General features: G+C 37.6%; 1 protein-coding gene across 6 annotated transcripts in view; it reads right to left on the reverse strand.

Annotated features, from left to right (window-relative positions):
• The window catches only part of LARS2 (leucyl-tRNA synthetase 2, mitochondrial), a 97,106-nt gene that overhangs the window by 14,952 nt on the left and 56,556 nt on the right, over positions 1 to 25,598 (reverse strand). For all 6 annotated transcript variants that reach the window (XM_032105681.1, XM_032105705.1, XM_032105688.1 and 3 more), the window contains 8 exons: positions 23,319 to 23,423; positions 20,529 to 20,644; positions 19,341 to 19,624; positions 16,135 to 16,233; positions 13,182 to 13,319; positions 4,960 to 5,063; positions 3,619 to 3,801; positions 810 to 979 (listed from right to left, as the gene is read on the reverse strand). In XM_032105681.1, coding sequence (XP_031961572.1) covers positions 810 to 979; positions 3,619 to 3,801; positions 4,960 to 5,063; positions 13,182 to 13,319; positions 16,135 to 16,233; positions 19,341 to 19,624; positions 20,529 to 20,644; positions 23,319 to 23,423 — 1,199 coding nt within the window. The remainder of the gene's footprint in view (positions 1 to 809; positions 980 to 3,618; positions 3,802 to 4,959; positions 5,064 to 13,181; positions 13,320 to 16,134; positions 16,234 to 19,340; positions 19,625 to 20,528; positions 20,645 to 23,318; positions 23,424 to 25,598) is intronic.

Genomic DNA, 25,598 nt, shown 5'->3' on the forward strand with positions numbered 1-25,598 from the left:
TAACAATCATATAAAAATTCAACTGATTAACTTCCTTTCTGTTTCAGGACTTAAAAAGCTTCAATCAATGCTATGAAAAATGTGCATTAGTCACCCCTTACTTCCTTTAATAAAATATATTCCCTTTGCCCCTACAAGAGGCCTTCTCTCTTGTAAATCCATTTATACTGGTGAAAGCTTGTTCATAGATTACAAGATTAGAATTATTAAGTCCGTTAAATGATCTGGAATATCCCTCACAGCAGGGATTAAAATGGCAAAAATTTTTATCTATAGAAAATACTTGAAGCAAATTTTGCAGGTATTTATGTCTCCTTTTGAGTCTTGATTAATTGAATTGATACTAATCACAGCAGGAGACAACACATAACCAGAGATGAACGACCATTTCAGTATTTTTTACAAGGCTATGCTAATATATTTTCACCAGTGGCTTTTTTCATTCTATATGAAACAGCAGGCATGATAATGAGGTATGAAGCAAAGAGATCAAAAGCTTTTGTTAGGGTAACCTACAGAACCCACCTACAGTTTTGTTGCTTGAAATGCAGTTACTCAAACCCCTGATTGACAAAACTTTAATGTCATAACATTTCATTCCTTAAATGAGGCATACATCCTTTAAGTAAGTTCTGTTCCACAAAATTTGTAGATAGGTAAAAATTATTTACACAGAGAATAATTCACTTTAAAAAATTTAGCTACTCATCTGGGGAAAAAGCTTTTGGCTCTCTAAGTCAAACATATGGTTTTAGCATAAGAAACAACTTATTTAGTCATTTGAAAACTATGTAAGTGTTTCTATTAACCTCAGAAATCACCAGATTCTTCTGCTCCCAGATCTTTCTGGCTTCAGCCTTCTCTTTCTTATTCAGAAGCTCAGGATTGGGCATGGTTCCTGAAGTCCTCGCTTCAATAAGTTTGGTTACAAGAGCCCAGAGGCGCGTCTGCCATCTCTGAACACCTGGCATGGCATCAGCTGAGATTAATGAAAGATTTTCAGAGACAAATGTCAGTTACAAGCAAAGAATCCAAAACTTTAAAGAAAAGCAGGAACAGAACACTGGAGTTGAACATTTTTTTAAAAAAACCTCTCTATTTTAAATAAAAGATATCAATGCAATTAAAAATGTCTTTACAAGTAATGCTGAGTTGCTCTAACGGAAAAAAACCTGCAAGATAAAAGTATTTTTCTGCAATGACTTTAAAACATATATATAGCAAGAATACAGCACAGAATATTTGCTAAAATCTGTAAAATAACCCAATGTTATGCCAATGCTAGAATGCTCATCTGGTGTTTTAATGACTCCAGAAAGGAGTTGTACAAGCTCTAATTTTTTGAACTCATGGCAGAATACAAACATACATACATACATACATACATATATGTATATATATTTACAAGTATGCACACACATTTGTTTCAAACTGAGAAGTTTCTTTCAAATTAGATTTTGATAGTATGTATACTTCTGTTGCTACAGAGATGCTACTGTGCTAATGAGTACAGGCTCTGATCCTTGGTACCCTCTTTTGACGCAGTTTAGTTTGGGATGGGAGACTGTGAAGCTGTGTTCACCTTGACCCTGAAGGCATCAGTCCTACTCCATGGCTGCTCACACCACAGGAGAGAATGATGCGAGACCCTGCCTTGATGTACACCACTGAAAGGACGAGGAATCTAGCCTGGAGGGCAATCACCAAAAGGCTATCAAAACAAATCTAGTGAAGAGAAGGATCATGACAACTGAGAACGAGTATCTAATATTTTCTGAGTGAGAGAATTTCCTCTAATGGCTTTGTGTGACAAAGTTTTGGGGCTGCAAGGATGGCTTCTCTGGGAAGCTTCTAGGAGTTTCCCCCATGTATGACAGAGACAGTTGAGCCCAGGAAAAAAGGGAGGGGGTGAGGGGAAGGCATAAATTTGGTTTTACTTCTCATTACTCTAATTTTAATTGGTAATACATTAAATTAATTTCTCATTTGAGTCCGTTTTGTCCATGATGGCAAATGCTGAGTGATCTCCTTGTCCTTATCACAACCCACAGGCCTTTTGCTGTACTTTTCTCCCCCTGTCCAACTGAAAAGCAAGGAGTGATAGAGCAGCTTGGTGGGCACCTGACATCTAGTCCAAGGTCAAACCCAACACAACCTACTTGATTTCTTTAATTTATACATTCATAATTTTGTTATCATTAAGAAATTCAGACCAAAGTGTAAAGATTTAAGAGATGCTTTTCACCTAACTTTCTATTTTCTTCCCCCCTGGAAATATCTTTAGGCCGCTAAAATCTCCTTTTGTTCACATTTTCCAATACTCTTTAACATGAAATGACCCTGAAATCTATCTTTGTATTTCTCAAGTGGTAAACAGGTTGGCTTTAATGACTAAATGCATTTTTGCCAACATTATAACCGCATGTGCTTTACTTTCTTACAAAACATTTAATCACCAAGCTCTTGTATACTTTGCAACTAAGATTTGGTACACACTATCCCCACGGTAATTTAAGTATTCCATTTTCAAGATCAAAAAATACAGCAAAAAGATTGTGCATCAACAAATTAGCTGCCTCAGAGGGAATTGTGTATCTGGGTAGTGTTCGGGATGCAGCTGTTAAGGCTTGATTCTAAGTGATTCATTTTTTTAAGAGACCTTTTCAAATGCCTAGCTCTCTACTGTTGTGATTAGATGGTGACAGAAAGCTGACTGAGAACTCATAAAGCCCACTCCTCCAGTACATACAGTAGTGCAATAATATATAAAGGAACACACATGAATATAAAGGGTGGCAGACACAACTGAAATAAAGTTTAGTTCAGGCTGAACTAAGTAGTAAGAACTTAAAACGTGAAAGAATGAAGAACTACACTTCTTGAAACCAGGTGTGAAGTGTCTTTTTAAAGCCTTATGCAACAAGAAAGTGAAATGTAAATGAATGTATAAGACTACATTAAAATGTATGAACCACAGTAGATAAAAGAATTTAAGACTTGTCAGTATGAGGAATTGCATGATAGGAGTAAATAAGTGCACAGGAGGGTAATTCTTAACTTATTCAAGAAGTAAGTTCATAAAAATGTCATATCTAGAAATATTAATTACTAGGAACTCTGATTATCTTCTAATGAGATTCTTCTGAAAAGTATTTCATAGTCCAGCTTACAAAAGCCACTGCATGCATGTTAATAAATGCAAATAACAAAATATTGTAAAGTTGTATTTGTGATCTGATATGACCAGAAAAAACAGATTATAAAGAAAAATAATTTTCAGTTAATCAATCATTGCTAATTAAAAAAAAGATAATGAGGTCCAAGTTTTCAGAAGAAAATACAACTTAAGAAGTACTTTTCATATGTGCTTTTAGCTTATAAGAGGTAAGCTGCTTGCAATAATCTTGCAAGTTTGCCTCTCAGTGACAGCTTTGTGACCCTCTCTTTTAAAAGAAACAAGCAAAACTGTTTATTATAAAATCTGTTTATGATACATTTTAAATTCATTTTTTCCAAAACTCGGGCATCAAGAACTGTATTAATTTTGTGTTTAAAATATAATACTTGAGAAAAAAGAAACAAGCCCACAACAAAAACAACAGAAGCAATGTGACTTACTTTTAGCATCCCACAAAATGTCTTGTTCTGGAGGAGCAGCAAACAGAATGTAAAGACGTAGGGTGTCAATGCCATACTCTTTCACTATTTCCTCAGGGTCTATTCCATTGTACTTAGATTTGCTCATTTTTTCCCAAGAAACTTGGAGCTTCTCACCAGTTTTCAGGTGAACTGGTTCAGTTCCTAAATATTAAGACATACAAAAAATACTGAAACAAATTTTGCTCACTTGTAACAGCAATTAATTTTGTTACCTAAGCATGAGAAGAAACAACTACTGATAGTGTTCTGGGTTTTTTTTCCAAAACAGCCTAAAGAGGAATACCACCCATTTCAAACACTCTCTTCCTTCCCATATTTTTCCTATGTCAACATTTTAACACCAGTAATACCCTAACGCTTCCATCACATCATGACAAAAAGTCTCCTACCATTTGGAAGCTGTATCAGGCATGCATCCTAAGTGCTGCCTTGACAGTTCCTGATATTTAAGCTTTGTTATAACCACGACATTTAAATAAACTTCCTAGATAGCTGTACTGATTGGATACAATTCTGACCTGTACTTAGCTTTTACAAATACCAGATTTATAGGTTCCAATTGCAGTCAGTTATCCTGAAAAGAGCATGCTTTCTCTTGCCTGAATTCAGAGACAGAATGGGGCATTTACACTGAAAAAGAGGTCAATCTTTTCTAGAAGAAAATAGGATAACAGAGTGGCAAAACTTAAGAGGGTGGGTTGGTTGGTTGATTTTTAACTGACTTACAGGGTTTGTATCCAGTGAAAACAAAGATGTATGAGAGGAATGCTTAAGGGAAGCAAACATGACCAAACCATTTTTGTTGCTACATGTGCCATAGCAATGACTTGCTGGTCCAGCTTATGCAGTGAAGGCTCTGGAAAGAGTTTGAGAAACAGCACTGTTTCCTACAAGTTTTACATTCCTAATATCTACTGAATACACCTGCACCTGTACTAGTTCTGCCATGATGTTTTTGTAGGTTGTCTCTTTGCTGGGACTAACTGGCTCCATTCAGCAGGCTGCTGAGCACTGTCTTAACAAAACTGACTTTTGATCTTTTGGACTACACAGGAGTTAAAATAATACCACAGCACCATTTCTGCATGTGGATGCAATTAAAAGCTGCTGGATTAGTAGGATGTCTGTGCACTCAGCAGTGCGTACAAATCCAAAACTCACAGAAGTTGCTCTCCAGTTTAAACATTAGAAGGATTCATTTACTCTTCCAAATTTTCCCAGCACTGAGACTTGTACACTGAAGCAGTTCCTGGCTTTAGGGATGCACCTATGCTGATTTTCCCATGCCTTTTCTCTTACCTGTGAGATCAACCTCCTCTCTCTTCAAACACTGGCCTGTTGTTGTTAGTCTGAATGTCTGATTCTTGATAAGACCTTGAACCAAGAGCTTATGGAAAGGCTCCCTAAGGATGGAAGGAAAAAGAAACTTCTCTGTTGAAAAGAGCTTTCAAAAGCATACTTTATGATAAGCCTCAGGTGTTGAGCCAATCAGGCACAATTTTTTAATGAAACAAGAATTTCAAGTTGACTATACATAAATAGTTGTTACCTTAGAAAGAGTACTTTGTGCATTTATTCATGGTGGTTGTCTGGCAAGTATAAGTATTTATTTGCATTCTGCTCACATTCTAGTACCCTGACTTAGTACTAAGTTATTCTAACATCACTTTTTAAATTAGCATATGGATAATACACGGAAGTTTCTTGGCCAACAGTACAATTTCCCTAACTTCAAGCTAAATCTCTTGTGTAAAAGCATTCAAGTACCTGACCTCATTGTCTTACAAATATTTAGTTCTAGCTTCTCTCTGAGGAGCACAGGATTTTGAACAAATCAATGCTGTTGCACATTTCTCTCTATAAACAGATAAGACAGTTTCTCTAACATAACCACCCACATGCCTTGTCCCTTTGCAGAACTAGCCAGGAAGGCTAGTATGAAAGAGTACACTAGAAAAAGGGCAATGCTGAAGAGTTCATATCTCAGTGCATCAATTTTGTAGCACCTTAGTTTTCTAGGAAAATTTACATCAGGGAGAGTAAACTCTCATGAAATGAGTATACAATAGGGCTAAAAAGAGCCTTGAAGGGCAGTGGTGCACTCAGCAAGAAATAAACTCTAAGTAAACACTGCTCTGGTTGATACATTATTGTGGCCCCCTCCTTTAATGATCTTGCATTTCTAATGCATTGAGTCACACGTCTGTCACTGTTTTCACTGAAGAAAAGGCAACAAAATTAATCCCTAAAGCTTTCGGTTCCCACTTAGTAGGACAGGAAAGTGAGGCAGTTCTAACAGCCTCAAGAACAGCAGGGGACAGGGAAGGAGGTATGGAGCCAGTCCCAGAAGGCATACACAGTCTGGAAGCCTTCTCATGGGATCCTCCAACACAGGGACATCGGCGACCATCCTTTTGGAGGACGTGATCATCAGCACTGGTTAATACTGACTTGCACCTCCTAATGCTGACGTGTGCTCAACATTAAACAATCCAAATTCTCTGCACTTCTACCCAACGAGGCCTCAAATGTGCACAAAACAACTTATGTAAAAAGGATATATTACTCCTATTGACTTATTTTTTTTTAAAGCCAGAGTATACCCATCTAAAAAAGAAATAGTAAAACCACATGTATGGAAAAGTCATAACCCAAAACATGACTCATTGTTAAGGAGTTAATATAGCATTTTACTTTATTAAGAAATATAAATTACATGACAATTTATCTCATGATTTAAAACAAAGTAATTTAATAATGCAATTAGAGTATTATTAAATTATATAACAATTAGGCATGTTTCTACCACACTAAAGCAGATATCTTCCAAGTACTAGGCTTTAAACACTTTTGATGACTCCAAAGTAAGGAGATATTTGAAAACAAAACTTTAAACTGGGAGAGAAAGTGACAGGCTTCATATTTTATCTCCAACATGTTCAAGTCTGAACATGAGTTTTCTTCCTTGCATATTTTGTATACTTATAAATATTCTACAAGTACTGGCACATATTGATGTATCACACAGTCACAAAGAAGTATGAGTCTCTGCCACGCCACCTGGTATTATCAACAATGTTAAGAGCAGCAATTCAAGCATCTCTGTAAGTATTTTCTAAATATTTCAGAGGTTGACTGAAAAATCTTGTTTAGAAGTAAAGGAACTTAAGGGAATGAGAATTGAAGTCCAATTTAGAAAGCAAAACCAAGAAAAATGATTTTAAAATAGGATGCAAAAATAATCTAAAATATTTTAAAAGTATTATAAATTATCCAAGTGAATTAGAAGGTGAAAATTTGGAACAAAAACTTTGTAACCCTATCAACAATAATGGTGGGAAAATGCTTCAGGATGTAACAGTTTAGTGTACTTCTTCTACAAACTAGAGACATTACACCACAGAAAAAAAAATCCCCTCCCTGTCATTCAGTACTTCAGTCTGTTTAAGATCTCAAACAGTTATTAAAATAGCTACACTTCCTGCTATCTAAAATAAAGCTAATGAGGTAGCCAGATCATCCAAATCAGATAGGGCTCTCCACTGGAAGTGATTTTTCAAGGAACACTTATTTTTAATGACAAAGAGTTAGTTCAGATCATACGCCAAGTTACTAAAAGCTGGATGCAGGAACACGCATTTTTTGTTTTTGTTTATGCTGACAGAGGCTACAAAAATGCAATACAAAATACATTACCAAGTATGGGGAAAAACCACCAACCATGTGTTCCTAGTGGGAGACCACAGGAGTATGGAGACATGCCCAAAATGAGAAAGCCAGAGCCCATCTACTAAACACAGGGCTGTAAACCAGTTGAGCCCTGTGCTGAATGCGCAGTGATTTTGGCAGTGTTGTGGTGGCTCCATCTCATGTTCACATGCAGAGTTACACTTGAATTCACGTCAATAAAACTGCACATCTCAAACATGCCCCTTCAAAGGCAGGGATGCATTTCTTGGCTACATAAGGAACTGCCAAGGGGCTGCAGCACAGAAGGGGTGATGCAAACCTGACCTAAATACTGCAGCACCCGGTCATGGCATCATAAATACCTCCTGATTCAAAACACCAGGAATAATGAAATTAAGCCATTTTCAGACACACTGACATTTCTGGCACAGAAGAGGTGTCTGGAGTTTCTTTGAATGCTTGGTCACATTTCACATTGTAGGTATGCTGGAACGGGATAGGCCTTCACCTGCCTGTTTGTTGGTGCTCATGCTGGAGTATCCGCACTGAGACCTTGGCCGTATTACAGCTTTTGATTGTGTTGTATGTCCCACCTGCAAAGTGTGCCTGACACCTCTGAGACGGATCAGCTGTGCTAGCTATGAAGTGTGTAATCCATCTTCTTTTTTTAATGCTCATATACAAGTTCATCTCTATGACAGATTGATCTCTCTGTATAGGACCATGCGATGGATGGTAGGGCAAGCGTGACTGACAGACCAGGAATTCAGTGCTGTGCCCTCATGCTCTTTGCTTTGCTCTGTGCAGGGTGAACAGCAGGACTTTCAATCCTATTACAAATGACCTGGCTGGAAGAACTCTGTGGAGCCTGCCACAGTGATAAAATAGCGAATTCAGAAGAAGGGATAGCCCTAGCAAGGGAGCTCACTGCATGTTATTTGCACCCTGCACCTTTAGAAAGGCTGAGAGAGCCCAAGTGCTGTGCCCTGGAGTGAAGACAAGACTAGGTCAGTCACCATCAGCTGAGTCCAGGGGGTTGTGAAACCTGATGTTAGATATAGCTGTGCAATATTGTGGAGGTGACTGAAGGATGTGGAAGCTGATAATTTTAGGCAAAAAAAAGACAAAACAATATTGAATGTTCAAGATTTCACACAGTTAACAGCTGGGTGCTTTTGCTTAAAATCAGCACTAGTGATAAGGTCCTAAATGAATGCAGAGAAGCTGTAGCATCATTCCTTCACAGAATAAGCTATTTCTGTCACAGAAATCTTCTTTTATTCTGTAACTCAGCTATGTGAAAATAGTGCCTTCTTACTCAGCAGATTTGCTCTCTATCAGAGTCAAACCTGCTGACTTAATGGCAACCATGAACTTTTTTATTGCTTTATAATCCTTCAGGGAGAATGTGCTAGATTCCAATTGTTCATCTGACAGAACTGATTACTGAAGTCTAGGGGAGAACCAAATTCTGTGTAACTTGTACTTGCACAGCTGAGCAGGTGTAACTGAGTGCGTCCGCACACTCTCGCCACGGTGGATTAAGCTGGAATAGAGGAAGAGTTTTCTGGCCCCAGCTGCCTACCTGGCCCCTCTCCCAGCAGTGGTCACAGCTGGGAGGGCTTGCTGGCTTGTGAATTATTTATAGAAGCACTGCATTTTACAGACCAGACTGCTAGAACAAATTGACATCAATTTGAGCTTAATCTGATATCACGTGTATGAATACCCAGAGGGTACCATTTATTCTGCCTTGTCATTACTGAGAAATTGAGCAGCATTTCTTTCCCACCGTCTCTAGTCCAATACATTAAAAAATAAAATGAAAGACCATGCCTCATCTTTAGGGGATATTTAAGCAATATTGACACCTTCACAATTTTAACTGCCTACAAACACTGCATTTTCTATCAAAGTATGTGTGTCTGCAAATGCCTGTCTCATACCAGTTGCCTATAATATTTCTATAATAATCATTATACCATATTTGAAGAGCTTGCTTTGAAAATCTAAACTACAGAAATTTTAACTTCTGTTTTCAACCACATTATTATATTAATAGCCATTAGTACAGAATTAAAGACTACCCAGAAATATTTCAATGGATTTGAAAGTCAGAGGATAGGAGCCAAACAATGAAAATTTCCGTAAAGAAAACATATCAAGAGCTACTACAGGTAAGTAGGGGAATTATAAAAATTTTTAAGGATGCTAGATGACACTTTAAATGGTGGCAGGTCTCATTAACTGAGATAAAACAATTTTATTAATTTAATCAGTGAAAAAGACCTAAGCTACTAGAGAAAGATTGAAAATGCACAAGAGGGCAGTGTTTTTTAACCTTTTAGTGTTTTCCCCCAGATGTGGGCTTCAACATCATGACTTCGAGCTTCCTAACAATAAGCCTCTTATTTCTAATCACACTTTTCAGATCTTTCAGACCAGCCCTTGAGCAGTCCTAACAGAAGACTGAGCAAAAGTGGCTTCTGATTAACATTAAAACATTTAAAATGCATGGTAATATTTATAAAGGAGTTATGATTTCCATATCAAACCAAAATCCTAACTTGACTTCATGGCTTCAAAGCACCTAGTGCTTTACCTTGCATAGAGCTAAAGCAAGTGAACAATTTTGTGCATGATGATGAATTTGTTACAGTCATCTTGCAGTCTGAGCACACCCAGCCCTTGGGGCAATGCTGTAACAGATCTTCACATGTGCAACAGTTCTTGAGATTGTATATGGTGCCAAAGGAATTCTCCACAGTCTTGCAAACTGCTTCTACAGAAAGCAATTTCGATTTTCTTCTGCCATTTTCACTAGACATAGTGTTTCTTAAGGGTTTTTTTTTCATTGAAATTACAAGTTTTTTTTCTGCAATTTACCATATTTAGACCAGGCTACACTACACAGCTTTTGTGCTACTGCTCTGTCACACCAGAGTGCGAACAAAACACATTCCAAAGTAATGCAGCTACAGAATCACAGAATCCTTAGAATAATGCAGGTTGGAAGGGATCTTTGGAAGTCATTTGGTGCAACGCTTTTCTCATATCAGACCTAACTTCAAGTAGTTCAAGGCCCTGTCCAGCTGAGTTTTGAAAATATGTGATGACGGAGATGCCACAATGTCTGAAGTCAAATGGTTCCAGTCTCCTCACCTTCCCTGCCATAACTATTTTCCTTCTGTCCAGCTGAACCTTGCTGCAATCCGTGACTGTTACTCCTTTCCTTTCTCCGTACATCTCTGAGAAGAGTCTGGTTCTATCTTCTCTATAAACCTCCTTTAGGTAGCAGTAGATAAGAATTACATTCCCTCCTTAGCCTTCTCTTCTCCATGGTGAACACACCCAACTCCCTTAGCCTCTTCTTGTACGTCATATGCTCCAATCTCTGACTGCCTTAGTGCTCCTCTGCTAGACCCTCTTCAGTTCGACAGTGTACCTCATACTGGGGTGAGGGGCTCAAAACTAGACACAATATTCCAGTTGTTCCTGAATGATGAGCAGAGATAACCAAAGCTGGACATGGTTTTGCTAGTGGAGTATACTGTCATGCCAGCTGCTGACCCACCTCTAACGTGGTGTTCATCAGGACCCCATAACCCTTGTCTTAAGTTGTAACCCTCCCCACATAGATGGCACAGCCCCAGCTGTTCTGTTGAAGTCATGGTAAAAGATATGCACAGCTCTCTCCTCATCCACAGATGGAATCACCTCACCATAGAAGGAAAGCAGATTAAGTAGGGCATAATTTTCTCTTGGTAAATCCATGGTGGCTACTCCCAGTCACCTTATCTTTCATGCCTGGAACTTTTATGTGTCTGGTTTACTTGAGTGAACCCTAACTCAATTCTGCTCTACAGTGGGTAGTATCTCTTGCCTTCAAACTTTCATACTAAGCACAGACCTTGCCAGCAAAGGCCAAGGCAAATACTTCCTTTCTTCTTAGGCTCTTTGTTGGATTTTGCATCAGGCCGATGTCTTCCTTGGTGTTCCTTTCAATGTATGCCCAGAAGCTCTTCTTACCACCTTCACATTCTTCACCAGTTTCAATACCTGCTGAGCTATGACCTTTCCATTATCCATACTGCCTATCCAGTAAATGCTTCTATACTCCTCCAGGGGTAGCCCATCCTTACTTCCACTTCCCTTGCACTTCTTTTGGTCTTCTTAAGGTCACACAGGAGGTCCCTCTTCAGTCCAGCTGGCCTCTTTCCATGCCTTTTTTTCTTGCATACTGAAGTGAACCACTTACTTTCCAAGAAAATCTCCCATGCCCTGTGATCTCACTTTATACTGACAATACCTCAGGCACTGTAGTTAATGACATTTTGGAAGGTTGAAGAATTTGACTAGCAAAAGAACATTTTGCTGCTGTGTGTTACAGCTCCACTAGGTGGCTGATGGATTAGGATTGTAAAATCTTTTGTAGAATTAATAAACCTAAAATTGTTTGCAAGGGAAAGCTTTGAAATTCTCTGCTTGAAGGGATAGGACCTCTGAGAGAAAGGGTCTACTTTGAAAGGCCCACTCCAAGAGAGAAGAAACAGCCTTCCTACTGCAGCTATACAAGCTGCAGACAACAGTGAAACATAGGTACACAAATCATCTACATCCAGTATTTCAAACACAGCTTTCGCTGCAAACTACTGCGCAGCCAAGAACGAGTTATGAAAACACATTGCCTATTTTCATCAAAATTAGGAAATAACTCAGGGAAATATTCTGCTAGCTGCAGTAAATAGTCCATCTTTTTCTGGCTCACAGCTACTTAAATTCTAGTTTTGTAGCAAAACTACAGCACTCAAGTCAATTCAGTGACATATATATTTAGGCTCCTCTTTTACATCAAGTTTTTGGGAGGGATACTTGTAAAGAATGAACTTATAGGAGTTGTGAGCAGAGAAATTACTAAGCAGTTCTTCTCATGGGGCCACTCATTTTGATTCAGTCTATTCACAGATCATAGAATCACCAGGTTGGAAGAGACCTTAAACATCACCGAGTCCAAGCCATGCCCTAACATCACCTCAGCTAAACCATGGCACAGAGTGCTACATCCAATCTCTTTCTATCCAGTCATCTCTGCTGATGGGAGAACAGGACAGAGCACAGACCAGTGTTTCATTGTTCTGCCACTAGTACCCTCCAAGCTGAGGATGGCATTTTAGGGTAAAAAAGAGCAGAATTTCACTAGAAATGGGGATGTTAGACTTAGAACCTATCTGAGAGGACAAAGAGCAGAACAGCAGATGACTCACCTTCTTCCATCAAACTTTACCTCTAACCAAAACAGAACACAGTGAAATAGGCTATAGCAGCATCATCAACAAGAGTAATTAGAAGTAAATATATAAAATTCATTAAATAAAAAATAAATTCACATCAGATAAATATACTGGTGTTGCCTATCAAGACGTTTTTTGTACTGCTCAGCTCCAATAATACGGTGACTTATAGGAGTGCTTAGTTTTTTACATATGCATGGTTCCACTGAAATTAATGCTATTACTGGCAGGAAGTTACCTAATTTGAAATAATAGCACTACACAGAATGCCTTCAGTTACTAGTTTGTGCATGCTTTTGCAGGCTGGAAATCTACAGCAGCATTTTATCACTTGATCTGAGCCAGTTAACACTCATGCAATAAAAACTTTTGTATGAACACATACAGGAAGTGCAACTCACTGTGAGAAACCAAGCACTGACAAAGCAGGGAAATTCAGGATTATTCCCTGTAATGTTCCATCATCACAACAGTGTCCACTAATACTCTTGCAAGTCAAATGAAATATGAAAGCTTTTAATAGAAATATATAAGGCTTACTTGTGTTTTGTCATCTTTAGATCATGGCAAAAATGGCTGAAGAACCTTGCATAGAATAAGTGCATAACTGCATGCTCCTTTCCTCCGATGTACAAATCCACAGGCATCCAGTAGTCTGCTAAGTCACTATTAAAGGGCCTGAAAAAACACAATTACAGAAAAAAATACAACGTTGAAAAGAAAGATCAGCGCTACCAAAGTAGCTCATCATCCTTGACTGGACAACACTGTTTACTGAAAGTAATATGTGTGTAATAAAACTTTCATTTTGCTATCAGATCTTTTTAATTTTTTAAGAAGTGAAATGCTTATTACAGACAAAAATTTAATTTCTACTGAGATGCAGATCCACAAAAAGATTATTTTCCTATATTCCAGGCAAGCAATTACCTGAGAAAGCAATGAAAACGTTTGATTGCTTTTTAAATGATTTTTTTTTAAATACCCAGTGGCCAGCTTTAAATTTTTTAGTATTTATCAAGCTTTATATACAAATAGATTAGAGTGAAAGACAAAAAACATGACCACTCAAAACCAGTTGATTTTTTCAACTGGCAGTTTGCATTGTTGCCATTAGGGGGCAATGATGCAGTTGAAGGCTGCAGAACCCTCTGTAGAATGAGATGGGTCATAGCACTCCAACTGAAGGATGCTCGATGAAGTGACAGTAAATTTGTCATTTACAGCATATTTACTATGTCGTTGGAGGTCACCTGAATGGTTTCCCAGCATTGCTTACTGCTTCATTACATATTTCCATGTCTCCTGTAGTGGGCCTGCAAAACACCATTTGTACAGAAGTTCTTCTCCAATGTATGCTTCGAGCCCTGGCTCTAGGAAATCTACCTGCTTTGTCAGTCTGTCTGATTATTCCATCTGTAATTATTGTTATAGCGACACTTTTTTCCTCGCAGATGAGCCCAGAAGCTAATCATGGATCTGGGATTCATGTCTTTGGCGGAACAAATCAAACCTAACTTGTTCATAGGGTTCCAGAATCAACAGAGTAATTCTCCTGAACTGTAGACCAGTGAAATATGGTTTATGGAAATGAAGGGTTTACATATGCATAGCTTAGTTAAAAGAATTAACTAAAGAAATCAAATGCAGGCAGCAATTTAGTGCAGAAGTCCATATAAATGTCTTCATTTCAGTATAAAACAGATGAAGCTACCTGAAGCTGTTACTTTGACAGTTGCATGTTACATCTGACTATTTCTTCTTCAACTTCTGGAAAAGTCCCCCTTGCCCACACACAAAAAATACTTCAAACTGTCATGGAGGGGAAGCAATCTGCCTAACTCAGTAACAGTAATAATATATTCATGCTATCACTAGAAAATATTAAAACTGACATGAAATAAAAGTGTTCACAGAAGATTTTTCCCTAGTTTAACCAAACTAGTCCTGCAAATACAAAAAAAAAATCGGCCCAGCAATATTAAATCACGGAGTAGATGTAGTATGTTCCCAGACACTGCTCTGCACAATAAATAAACAAATATATGCCCAAACAGCCCATCATGTGGTATCAATGTTTTGAAATGCAACTCTGCCTGTCTTCCTCAGACTACATAGTAGGGATGTTGCACTAATTCCTCTTTGGAAAAAACAGTGCTATCAAAAAGCGCTACTACAGTCAGACTATGAAGCAGAAAAACAGTTAAATAACTACATCTGTCTTCCCACACTCTCCATGCTGCAGACACTAGTCCATAGCACATGAAAAATCTCCTTTCATTAATTATGCATGTAGTGGAAGTGCTGACACAGCAGGAGATTGCTGTGATGCCTCTTCACTTGAGGTCTGTGCACAAGGAAATGGCAAGAGTCACCAGAATTCCAAAGGAGAGAAGTGAAGGTGCCATGCTCGGCAGCTGGATGTTACACTGGACTATTCCTCTTCTTACCAGTGGAACATCAGTGCTTGTCCACATACCGAACTACTCAGTGCATTGCTGGGGAGGGTACACTCCATGCAATTTACCAGTCTCAGGTAAATTGCAGGCTGTCATTCCTGATGGCAGCCCCGACTAAGGACTGTCTTCAATTCAGCTGAACATTTTCTCCGTGCCCTGCCCCATAATTCCCTTTCATGCAAATTTCTGCTCCTTGTTCCTGTGCTTACACAGTTGTGTTTACACATCCTGCTCTTCTAGATCTCCTGACACAGGAGCAATCAAATACCACATTTTTAGACCAGCTCCATATATTGTCCTGGTTTTGGCTGCAAATAACTTCTTCTGAATAACTGGTACAGTGCTGTGCTTTGAATTCAGTATGAGAATAGTGTTGATAATACACAGATGTTTTGGTTGTTGCCAAGCAGTGCTTACCCTAAGTCAAGGACTTCTTGGGCTGTCATGCTCTGCCAGAGAGCACGTGCACAAAGAATCTGGGAGGAAGCACAGCCAGGAAGGCTGACCCAAACTGGCCGAAGGGATATTCCATACCATAGACTGTCATGCCCAGTACATAAACTGGGAGAGTTGGCTGGGAGATGCCAATCACTGCTAAGGGATGGGCTGGCATTGGTCAGCAGATGGTGAGCAATTATATTGTGCATCACTTGTTGTCCTTGAGTTTTCTCTCTCTCTCTCTCTCCTTTTCACTATAATTATCACAATATTTTACTTTGTTTCAATTATTAAACTGTTCTTATCCAACCCATGACTTTTACTTCCTTTTTTCTCCTCCTGATTATCCTCCACAGCCCACAGGGTGTGTGTGGGGAGCGAGCGAGCAGCTGTGTGGTACTTAGACGCCAGCTGGGGTTAAACCACAACATTTACCCTGTGCTGTGCTCAGGCCCAGAGGGCACATAATGAGGGCAGTACAGGGGTTTACACTGCCAGTAGACTGCAAGGGCAGCTAGAAACTGGAAGCACCAGAGTGTGCCCTTCTGTTCTGTGTAGCAGGTTTTCCCCCAAGGCCCTGTGCCTGCAGCCCTCACCTGTCTGTGTTGTGAGGGTCAGTGTACCTCAGGTAGTACCATGCGGAATCAACAAATGTATCCATGGTATCGACTTCTCGCCGTGCTGCTGCCTTGCACCTGAGCAAGAGAGAAGGAGAAAAGCTTTTTTTAGGTAAGTTACAAGCTTGGAAAAAGCTCCAAACAAACATGGACAGAGTGGCCACAAAGACATTCAGATTGAAAACTGAACAGTCTGAAGAGTAACATGTTCAGAAAAAGTCCAACAACAGCAAAAGGGCAGAGTTCTTCCCTCTCCCTCCCAAAACATAGCAAAAGCAAGCCAAAAAGAAGCCTGAAGAGCCATCACATCCAGCAACAGAAGAAGATGGCACTGCACAGGACAGCCCTCTCAATCCTGGAATTTTTTGGAATTGTCATTTTAAAAGATACAAAGCACAGACAAGCGTACTTTGCCATAAAGTTAATGGGTCCTGAATATATATCACACTCATTAGGTACCAGCAGATTTAGCAGAAAGGTCAGGTGGTTGCCTCTCACTGATTGTCTGTACAAAATGATCTTTGCAGATTCCATTTATTATCTCTAGAAAAAATTAACTTAGTTTAATTTCAGCTTTCACTGAGATCAAATCTCTTCTAGACCTTGTAGCACAATTTTAACTTCTGATGACAGCAAATTGATTTTTGCTTGTAATTATATTGGCAGCCCTAAGGAACAGTTTCAAAATAGATTTTAGAAGCTCAGGTTACTTTCTGTTAATTTCTCCTTGAATATTCATTGTTTGTAGGAGCCAATAATCACACTTAATAAACTTCCATTTGTTTTAAATGATCCCTCTTATAACTCTTACTATTAAAACAATGGGATTATGCTAATGTCAACGAAACTTTGCAATCTGTGACACTCTTGTACATAAATGCCATTGATTATATGTAACAAATGTATGCAGTTTATAATTGTATGTAAGTTTAAATGTATGTATGTGTATAATAAGTATACACAATAAATGAGGACTGGCTATTTCATATTTTCTATATTTAGTCTCTGATCAGGCTTGATGAGTGAGATGCAACATCTATCTGCTTGTCTGCCTGATACTTCAGCTTGGCTTGCCAAGGCAAGTTTACAAGAGCATCACCACCTAACATTTTCCTTTATTCTGTCTCTGTGCCTGGTCCTCCTCTACATCCAAGTTTTATTTCCAACGAAAAGAATGTAATAAAGGAGTTTTACTTCTAACTGCTTTTTAGCGTAGAATAACCATTTTATTAAATTGTACATATAAGCAAAGACTTGGCCAATGTAAAAGAATGGCTTTTCTGTCAAAAGCAAGAACACTTTACAATCATTGAACCATAATTACATCTGCTTCATGCCTCTGTGCTCTAAATAGACATGGCTCACTAACACAGAGACAGCATGGGCATCTTTCAGAGTTTATACAATTTATATCAATATTGTGATTACAGGCACAATACTGTAATCTCATTAGACAATCTTCAGACGACTAACACAATTACCTGGACTTGTATAAAAAAGAATAACTTGGGCATCTCCTCCCATTTATGATTGTTAACATTATTGTCACTCAAATACTCAGACTTTTTTATCTTTCCATCTGGCTTTTCTTATTAATTCTAGACATTAAATGGAACTAATAAAAAACCCTATTACTGGAGAGAAGAACTAAAGGAAAGGATGAGGTAGCTTCTCAGAGGAAGGAAAAGCAAGGATGACTATGCACACAAAAGTAATAGCTCAAAAGATTTGTAACTGTAGCAGACGTGGATGAGCAATACTGACGATAGCTGTCAAATAGGTGAGAATTAGGAAAACAAATAAAGATGAGAATTAAAAAAAAAAGTTAATTTCAGCAAGCTACCACATTTTAGGCTAAGAAACGAATCCTGAATGACCTTATTTCTGACTAAGTAAATGCCTTTGACTAATTTCTATGCAGGGCAGCCACAATAACTATCCAGAAACCATAAGGATTTGCTATACACCAAAAGTATATTATTGCCTGGTAAACAAGTAAGTAATTTTTAACTAAGGTTATGGGGGAAGCCAAGAGTGCACACAGTGACTTTCAGTCACAACAGGAAAATTTTTCAATTGAAATTAGGAATTGTAGACCAAGGCATTTCTAAGGGTTTTACTAAACCTGTGCATCTTATTCAGTAAGGCTTCACTGCAAAGGTCACACTTTAAAATACACTGCTATGTGCAATTTCAATAGACACATCTGAGAAGAAATTTTCTATGCAGAAACTTGGAGTAAAGATCTGTTTTACAAAAAATTACATGTTATCAACAAAGTTCAAAATACATGTTTCCAGAGAAACATGGAACTGCTAGTATTAAAATAAATTTAGACATTATGAATCTGCTGCATTAGCAATGAGAGCCCTATTGTCATTTATATGTCTGATTTCCCTGCCTGGCAGCCTGATAACACACTTCCCATTTGGTCAGTCTGCTAGGAGCAGCAATGCTGATGAAAAACTTCTCTGGGATACCTCATGTTCTACATGGGTTCCTCCCACAGAACCTATACGCAAACTTCAGTGTACAGAGCATCTAAGCAGTCCTCAAGATTACACAATCTCTTACTACATAATTTAGACTTTTTATTTCTTAAACAGATGGACTACAAACAATAAGGATTACAGGAATGACAAGATGCATTTACTATCAAATCTGAATTACATGCTATCTGTAATATACAGTGAATGTAATTCTTCATGATAAAGATTTATATAGCCGAGGGAACACTTTGTTGTTGGACTCTTGCAAGAAAATGAACACAGTGTTAGTTTCCTTAACAGGAGGACTAATTCAGTAATCATTATAAGCTTTGTATGAACACTGGTGATGAAAGATAATTAAAATAACTAATAAATGAAGTGAGAAACACTATTAAGAAATGGGATACAGGGAGAAGATCATTCTGTTTTTCCTTTTTTTCTTTTCTCGAACTTAAAACCAATGAATTTTGTTTCAGCTTGTTTATGAAAAAATAGCAGTGGGCATTGAGTGTGGCAAAAAAAGGGTGTTTTATAGAGTGTATAAGGAAAAAATCCCTGTGCTGGGTCAAACTAATCATTCTGGAGTAGTATCCTGTCTCAGAGCAGTCAATTGCCAACACTTTGGGAAAGAGCACAAGAAACAGGCAGGTGCAAAGTAATCTCTCCCAGGCTGCAGTAAATACAGCACTGGCTTACCTCGGACAAGAACAGTTCACCCATTCTGGGGCACTTTCCAGAGGTGAGGCTCCCTTTCCTGTGAACGTGGTTACGTTGGGCAACACCACAGGTAAGTCTTCATAAGGCACGGGAACAGTGCCGCATGTCTGGCAGTGAATGATTGGAATGGGCGTTCCCCAGTACCGCTGCCGAGATATCAACCAGTCTCTCAGTTTGTCACTCGTTAGGTCTCCACCTATTCTTTTATTTTTGGCCTGCTGAGTAATAGCTTTTAAAGCCTCCTGCCGAGTCATGCCAGTGATCTGATTGGGAAAAAAAAAAAAACAGAAAAAAAAGAAAAAATTATACTTGCTGCCAGTGAAAGTGCAAGAACAAACAAAATCAGTTTTCTGAGAATCAAATGAAATAACAATTTCCTTCTTCCCACTGGATAACGTCCTGCTATCCAAGAGACAATTCACACACTGGCTGCTCATTTGAACCTTCTTGCTTAAAGGACAATGCTCTTGATGGTCTGAATAGAACAAGGCTGAGAGTCTTGTAGTCCCCTTCAGTCTTTATTGGCAGATATTTGCATTTACTGCTGATATCTTTAACAGTTGCTGTATGCCAAAACTTTCAGAATTCTATCATGAACATAAGGTAGAGACTGAGGAAATGCAAATGTTAAAACAGCTTTCCTTCTCCTATGCACACTTGAGCATTTTCTGTTCTTGCTTTCACCATAACCATTTAGACCCTACCTGGGACATAATGTGTCTGCTACTAAAACACATATTTTCAAGAGCTATATTTAAAGATAAGATTTCTATGTCACTTGAGGCATATATGTTACTACAAGGGCTGAAACCACATTCCAAAGAATTTGTGGAAGAAGGACTAGTATGTTCACTATTGAGACTATGAAATAAGAATCAACTTATAACACACTTCAAATTATTCAGTTTTCATTATACAGCTGAGAAAAATACAGAGGAAAGTACAACCTTCGTCTCATGTACAAAAGGAAAAAAAATATTTTATTGCTACAGCAGAGCCAACACATTTCAGCATTAAATTACTCGCAGAAATTTGGTAGCATAAGCTTGGCTTGATTAAAAAAAAAAAATCACTTTAATCATACAAAGTATTTGGCATTCTTGAGAAAACAGGTTTAGTTTGCATAGTTATTACAAATTGGAAAGAACTCCATACTTGTATACCCACCTCTGCAGAATTAATGACCTTCTCCAAACCATCTGGCAATATCTCAATGACTTCAGTTAAAGAAATACCCAGATTCTTAGCTACTGCAGCATCTTCTGCACTAGTACTAGGAATTCCTAGAAGGGATGAAAAACCATTTCATTTCTATGACACTCTCTTTATAATGACTTCTGCTTTCCCAAAGGAGTTAAAGAAAAGGATTTAAGAACAGTAAAAATGTTTTTGTATCCTTTAAGCAGTGAAATTCCAAGAACAATTATTACAAATACATTTCTCAGTTCCTCTGTAATTCAAATGTTCATCAATGTTCTGTCATTCTTTCAGAAAAGTTTGAAAATTTGATGGTTCTGAAAAAACTAAAAATAAAGCCATAAACTTTGGATAGAATTATAGAATTTTCAATGTAGCCATATTATCTAAATGTAATATATTTAAATGATACAAATTTTAATTCTATTTGCTAATATGATAATCAAAGACTAAATGGAGAGCAGAGTCCTCCTGTTTCAATATTAATTTTATCTCTGATTTCATCATTTATTCAAATGTACAACAAACCAACAGTCTCAAACATTACTATCCCTTTAACTTACTACGAAAGACATGATTTGTTTATAAACTCAGGGAAACAATTCAAATAACATCAGTTTGCTATTCAGACTATAACTAGTGAGAACTCTTCCTACAACTATTCAGATGAATTACAGAAGTCACACTATTTAAGGCCCCCAATGCTATCTTTTCCTCTGCATTTTATTATTTGGGGCAGTCATGCATTTTAATTCTACTCTGGAGGGTTACCTTTCACAGTGAGTTAAGAAATTTATTAGCTTTATTTATTATCACATGTATGCTGAAATAATATTAAGATACCAACAGATTTATTTTTTCCACAGAGATAGATCTTTCTGCATACTTTTCCCCTTCAATGACAATTTAATTAATAATTTGAACAATCTTGCACAATTACTGTCATCTTTAAAAGGCAAAGAAACTTATTCCAAACAGACAACATCAGCATTAAGTTGGTGAAAACTACACAAAAAAGCTCTCAAAATATTTGCCGAGCACATTAGAATTATTAAGGAAATACTTCACTCAAAACCAGCTTAACAATCATCTTAGTTCAGGCAGCGAAATGCCTGCTATACATTAACTCTGCCAATATGTGGAAATTTGGAAGCAGATGACTAAAGAAAATGAAACAAAACTCCCCTGTGACAAACAACTCCTTAACTAGAAAAACACAAAATTGCTATTTTATCTTTCCAGCAGATGTACACTCCTGCCATTTCAAGGCTCTCTTAGAGAACAATGTTTGTATCTTAATTTGTCAGAGAACCCTGCAGCCTGCAACAGGTGACTTCACAATATGCTCTACAAATGGAAAAAAGCGGGTCCCACTTTTTGGTCTGCCTCCTTTTGAAAAGATGATGCTATTAATGTACACTGGCAAAGCTCAACAGCTGGCACCCACAGCTTCCCATGAAGAGCTGGGCTGTTTCCAACAGACATAAGGCCAAGGTATGTGCCAGCAAACTAGAAGATTTTAAGGAAACATAAGATTAGGTATCTCAATTATTTGGCTTCTCCTATATGAGGAAAGACTTTCTCAAAAGCAGATTGAAATCTAAAGTGCAAGATGCAGGCACGTTATAAGCGAGGTAAACAGCCCAAGTGCATAATTTCCATTAGCCCTGTGAGGGCCATCCAAGACATTTTTGCAGAGTCAGCTGGTTTAATGCAGTCCAGTTGTGCAAGAATAGCCAATACTGGCAGCAGTGAAAGCAGCAGCCCCAGGACAGGAAAGAAGTATCAGCAACAGGGAGGCAACAACAGGAGTTAAGGGGTAAGGAATGTACTGCAAAAAGGGAAGAAGAAATAACTATTTCCCATGAGGACTGGCATAGAACATTGCCTTCTCAATGTAGCTGAGATCACGGCAAAGCACAAGAGTAAACAAAAAGCTTGGTGGGTGCAGATGAAAACAGATGGTTTTTAAAACTTAGTACAATTTCAACTTCGACTTACTAGGACAATCATATTATCTAAGAGTATGTACTTAGCTGCCCAGTTTGGGGGACTAGGTTCCCTACCCAGGAAAGGAGTCAGACAGGCAGCTTCATAAGACAACTTTGAGAACAGAAGCTCACTGCAGGCGATTCAGCATCCTCTAGCGACACCCTCCTCCTCCATCTATGGATCTTCAACTCTAAAACAGGTGCCTGAAATTATGGGAATGCTACACGAGAGATAAAGGATCTAACTGTCCAAGACAACCTGAAAACAATTATTACCTATCCTGAACTATTTTATTGGCCTCAACACAAATACTACTAGATAAAAGTCAAAGTTGGAATTTTTGTACATTTACCATCTGAAGCATTTCTATAGAAGGATGTACATAATTCACGTAAACGTAAGACACAAAAAAAGCCAAAAGTTAGAGTTGTTTGTCAAAAAATCGTACAGTTCTGTTTTGATTAAGGATGCTGAGAGACAGCCAAACACATGTCTTAGGTAACCAATTTTCTTAAGATATGCAGATTCTCAAATTTAGCTCATTAAATGCACTAATTTTATATTTCCATTTAAAATTATCATCCTGTGAATCTCTTCCCCCAGACAGACTCCACATAACTACTTTTCCCTTCCTTCTTCCATATTGAAGAACAGAATTCCAAAGTCCAGGAGAGAGCCTCTGTGTTCAAATATTTACAACAGTATCTTGTGCTCTAACACAGCAACTGAAAACCATACTATTCCACTTACATATATAATGTCACGTACCTATTTTAGCATCAAGAAAATTAGCAAAATTGGTTTTTGCTGAGATGACTACAGGAATCTCCTGATTGGTAAGCAAATTCACAGCTGTCACTGAAGTAAGTGAGTCTGAAAACAAATGTAACAATATGGTAAGTAAAATATAACAGAAGATACACTAAGAACATCACTTACCATTACAAAGCCGTTTATCTTAAACTTACATGAATTTTAAATAACAATTTTCTTTAAAAAAGAAAGAAAATGAAAAACCTATTCACGTTTCTAAAAAGCTCAGATGTACTAAAATGCTCGGGAAGTCAGACTGATAAATTTTCATGATTAGAAAACTTACTTGTAACAAGCACCTGAATAAAAGCAGAGTAAGATTTGGATTATAAGAAAAAAACTGAGTCTTTGATCAAAATACAGCCTGCTGCAAGTTGTATGAATTGGCTTGAGTAAGCCCTGATTTATGTACTAGCATACAATGCTACAAAATCCCACCAAAAAATCAGATGAAACTGCATGGGAGCATATATCCTTATGATTTAGTTTCTTAAAGAAGAACTACAAAGCATGTGAATTTTTTTTTTTTTTAACCTGTGTTAAAAACCACCTAAGTAGCCTATTGATTTCCAAACAGGATATTCATATTCATATTACAGATGAGGAACCCAATGTCCACAAGAAAGGGGAGATAGGAGAGGAGAGAATTAAGGGTGAGAACTAATAAACTGAAATTGATTTACAATGTGCAGATTGGGTGGCTCAGCAAGAAGAAAACCAAACCTGAATATTCCAAATTTTGAGGATTCAAACCCCAGATTTCAATTTGGACCTATTTCTAACTTTTTCAGTGCCTTTAAGTTGATGATAATTACAATCATTAAAATATGAGCTGCTAAGATCTTCCTTTCACCTTTCTTCAGAGCTAAGCTGAGGCTATGAAGTCTTGTATTACAATGCATAAAACCTGCTCGTAGTAAAGTAACAGCAGTTTTGAGAACAGGGCTGTTCTCATATCTCATCATGCTTCTTAACACAAATGATACATTTATTTATTTCTGTTTACTACTTTTCCAAATTTCAGATGTCTGAGATAGTGATATGATAAAGAAAATTTCCACACTCACACCACTGTGCACAGCTTTCCTCTGTTTAAAAAAAGCACAAAAGGGATAATTTCATTCTTTAAAAGCAACTAACTAAAAAGCGTCATAAGCAGGAAGCTGAGTGGGTAGGACACTGCTTTTAAAAATAACTTCTCTCTTCCACCCAGCAATAATTTTCATTTTATTCCAGAATCCAAAATAATAACTCCAGTTTCTGAAGGTTCTCTTCCCTGTGCTCATTTGCTCACATTGTTATCATCATAACTGGAAAGAGCTGATGGTACAGGTACAAATGTAAGACAATGTATGCAGAGTATTATAATGAGATAATGAACAACGTAACGATCAAATCTTTATCTCAGACACCTCTTGCTGTCAAAACTATTAGACTTACCAGATTCTAAACTAACATACATTTTTGCAGGCAAAAAAAATTGGATGTTTGACAACTGGTTGTTCCATCTATTTAAATAATAATAGCCTAAAATACAGACCTGTACTTCAAGACTAAAGGTTTTAGAACTTTCAGTTACTATGCCATATGACAGCTTTTTTTCTCTCCTAGAACACACCAAAATATATCTTCCTAATTATTTAAATGAGAACACAGTGAAATAAGAGCATTACAAGACAACGTCCATTGAAAAGAAAACAATTACACTTAATTAAATTAAAATTTCAGTGTTCCTGAGGAATTTTTTAAAAAAGTCTTGGTTAATGTGAAAACACCACCATCCAAAATTTCTTTTTATTTAAATGCCATCATTGGTGTTCACATGTAAAACCCCAATCTCAGCTATTTTCAACTGAAGGATGTCTGTAAGTATATTCACAAGTAGCAGGAGTACACAATAGCAGAGTTTGATTCTGGAATTGTGCCTCTTTTTTGAGAACTTTTGGCTGTTGTTATTTCAACTGAGAGTTTCTTAATTTAACTCAACTGAAAGCTTTAAGCTTCTTGGTTTCCACTTTAAAAACAATATAAAAATATACCATTGTCCTTATTAAAAGCAAATTTTGCACTTCCGTGGTTTGGCTTAAAGCACAAGATCCAATGAAGGTAAAGGCATGTGCATGGATGTGTTTGTGCAGTTAGTGCTTTGATTCGGTTTAGCTGCAAGAACTGCAAATTTGTTCTCCAAAATTCTCCAAGCTTTGCTCACCTCTTAGACAAGGGCTCTATGTACTC

Source organism: Corvus moneduloides, chromosome 1 (assembly GCF_009650955.1).
Source record: "Corvus moneduloides isolate bCorMon1 chromosome 1, bCorMon1.pri, whole genome shotgun sequence".
Classification (NCBI taxonomy): domain Eukaryota; kingdom Metazoa; phylum Chordata; class Aves; order Passeriformes; family Corvidae; genus Corvus; species Corvus moneduloides.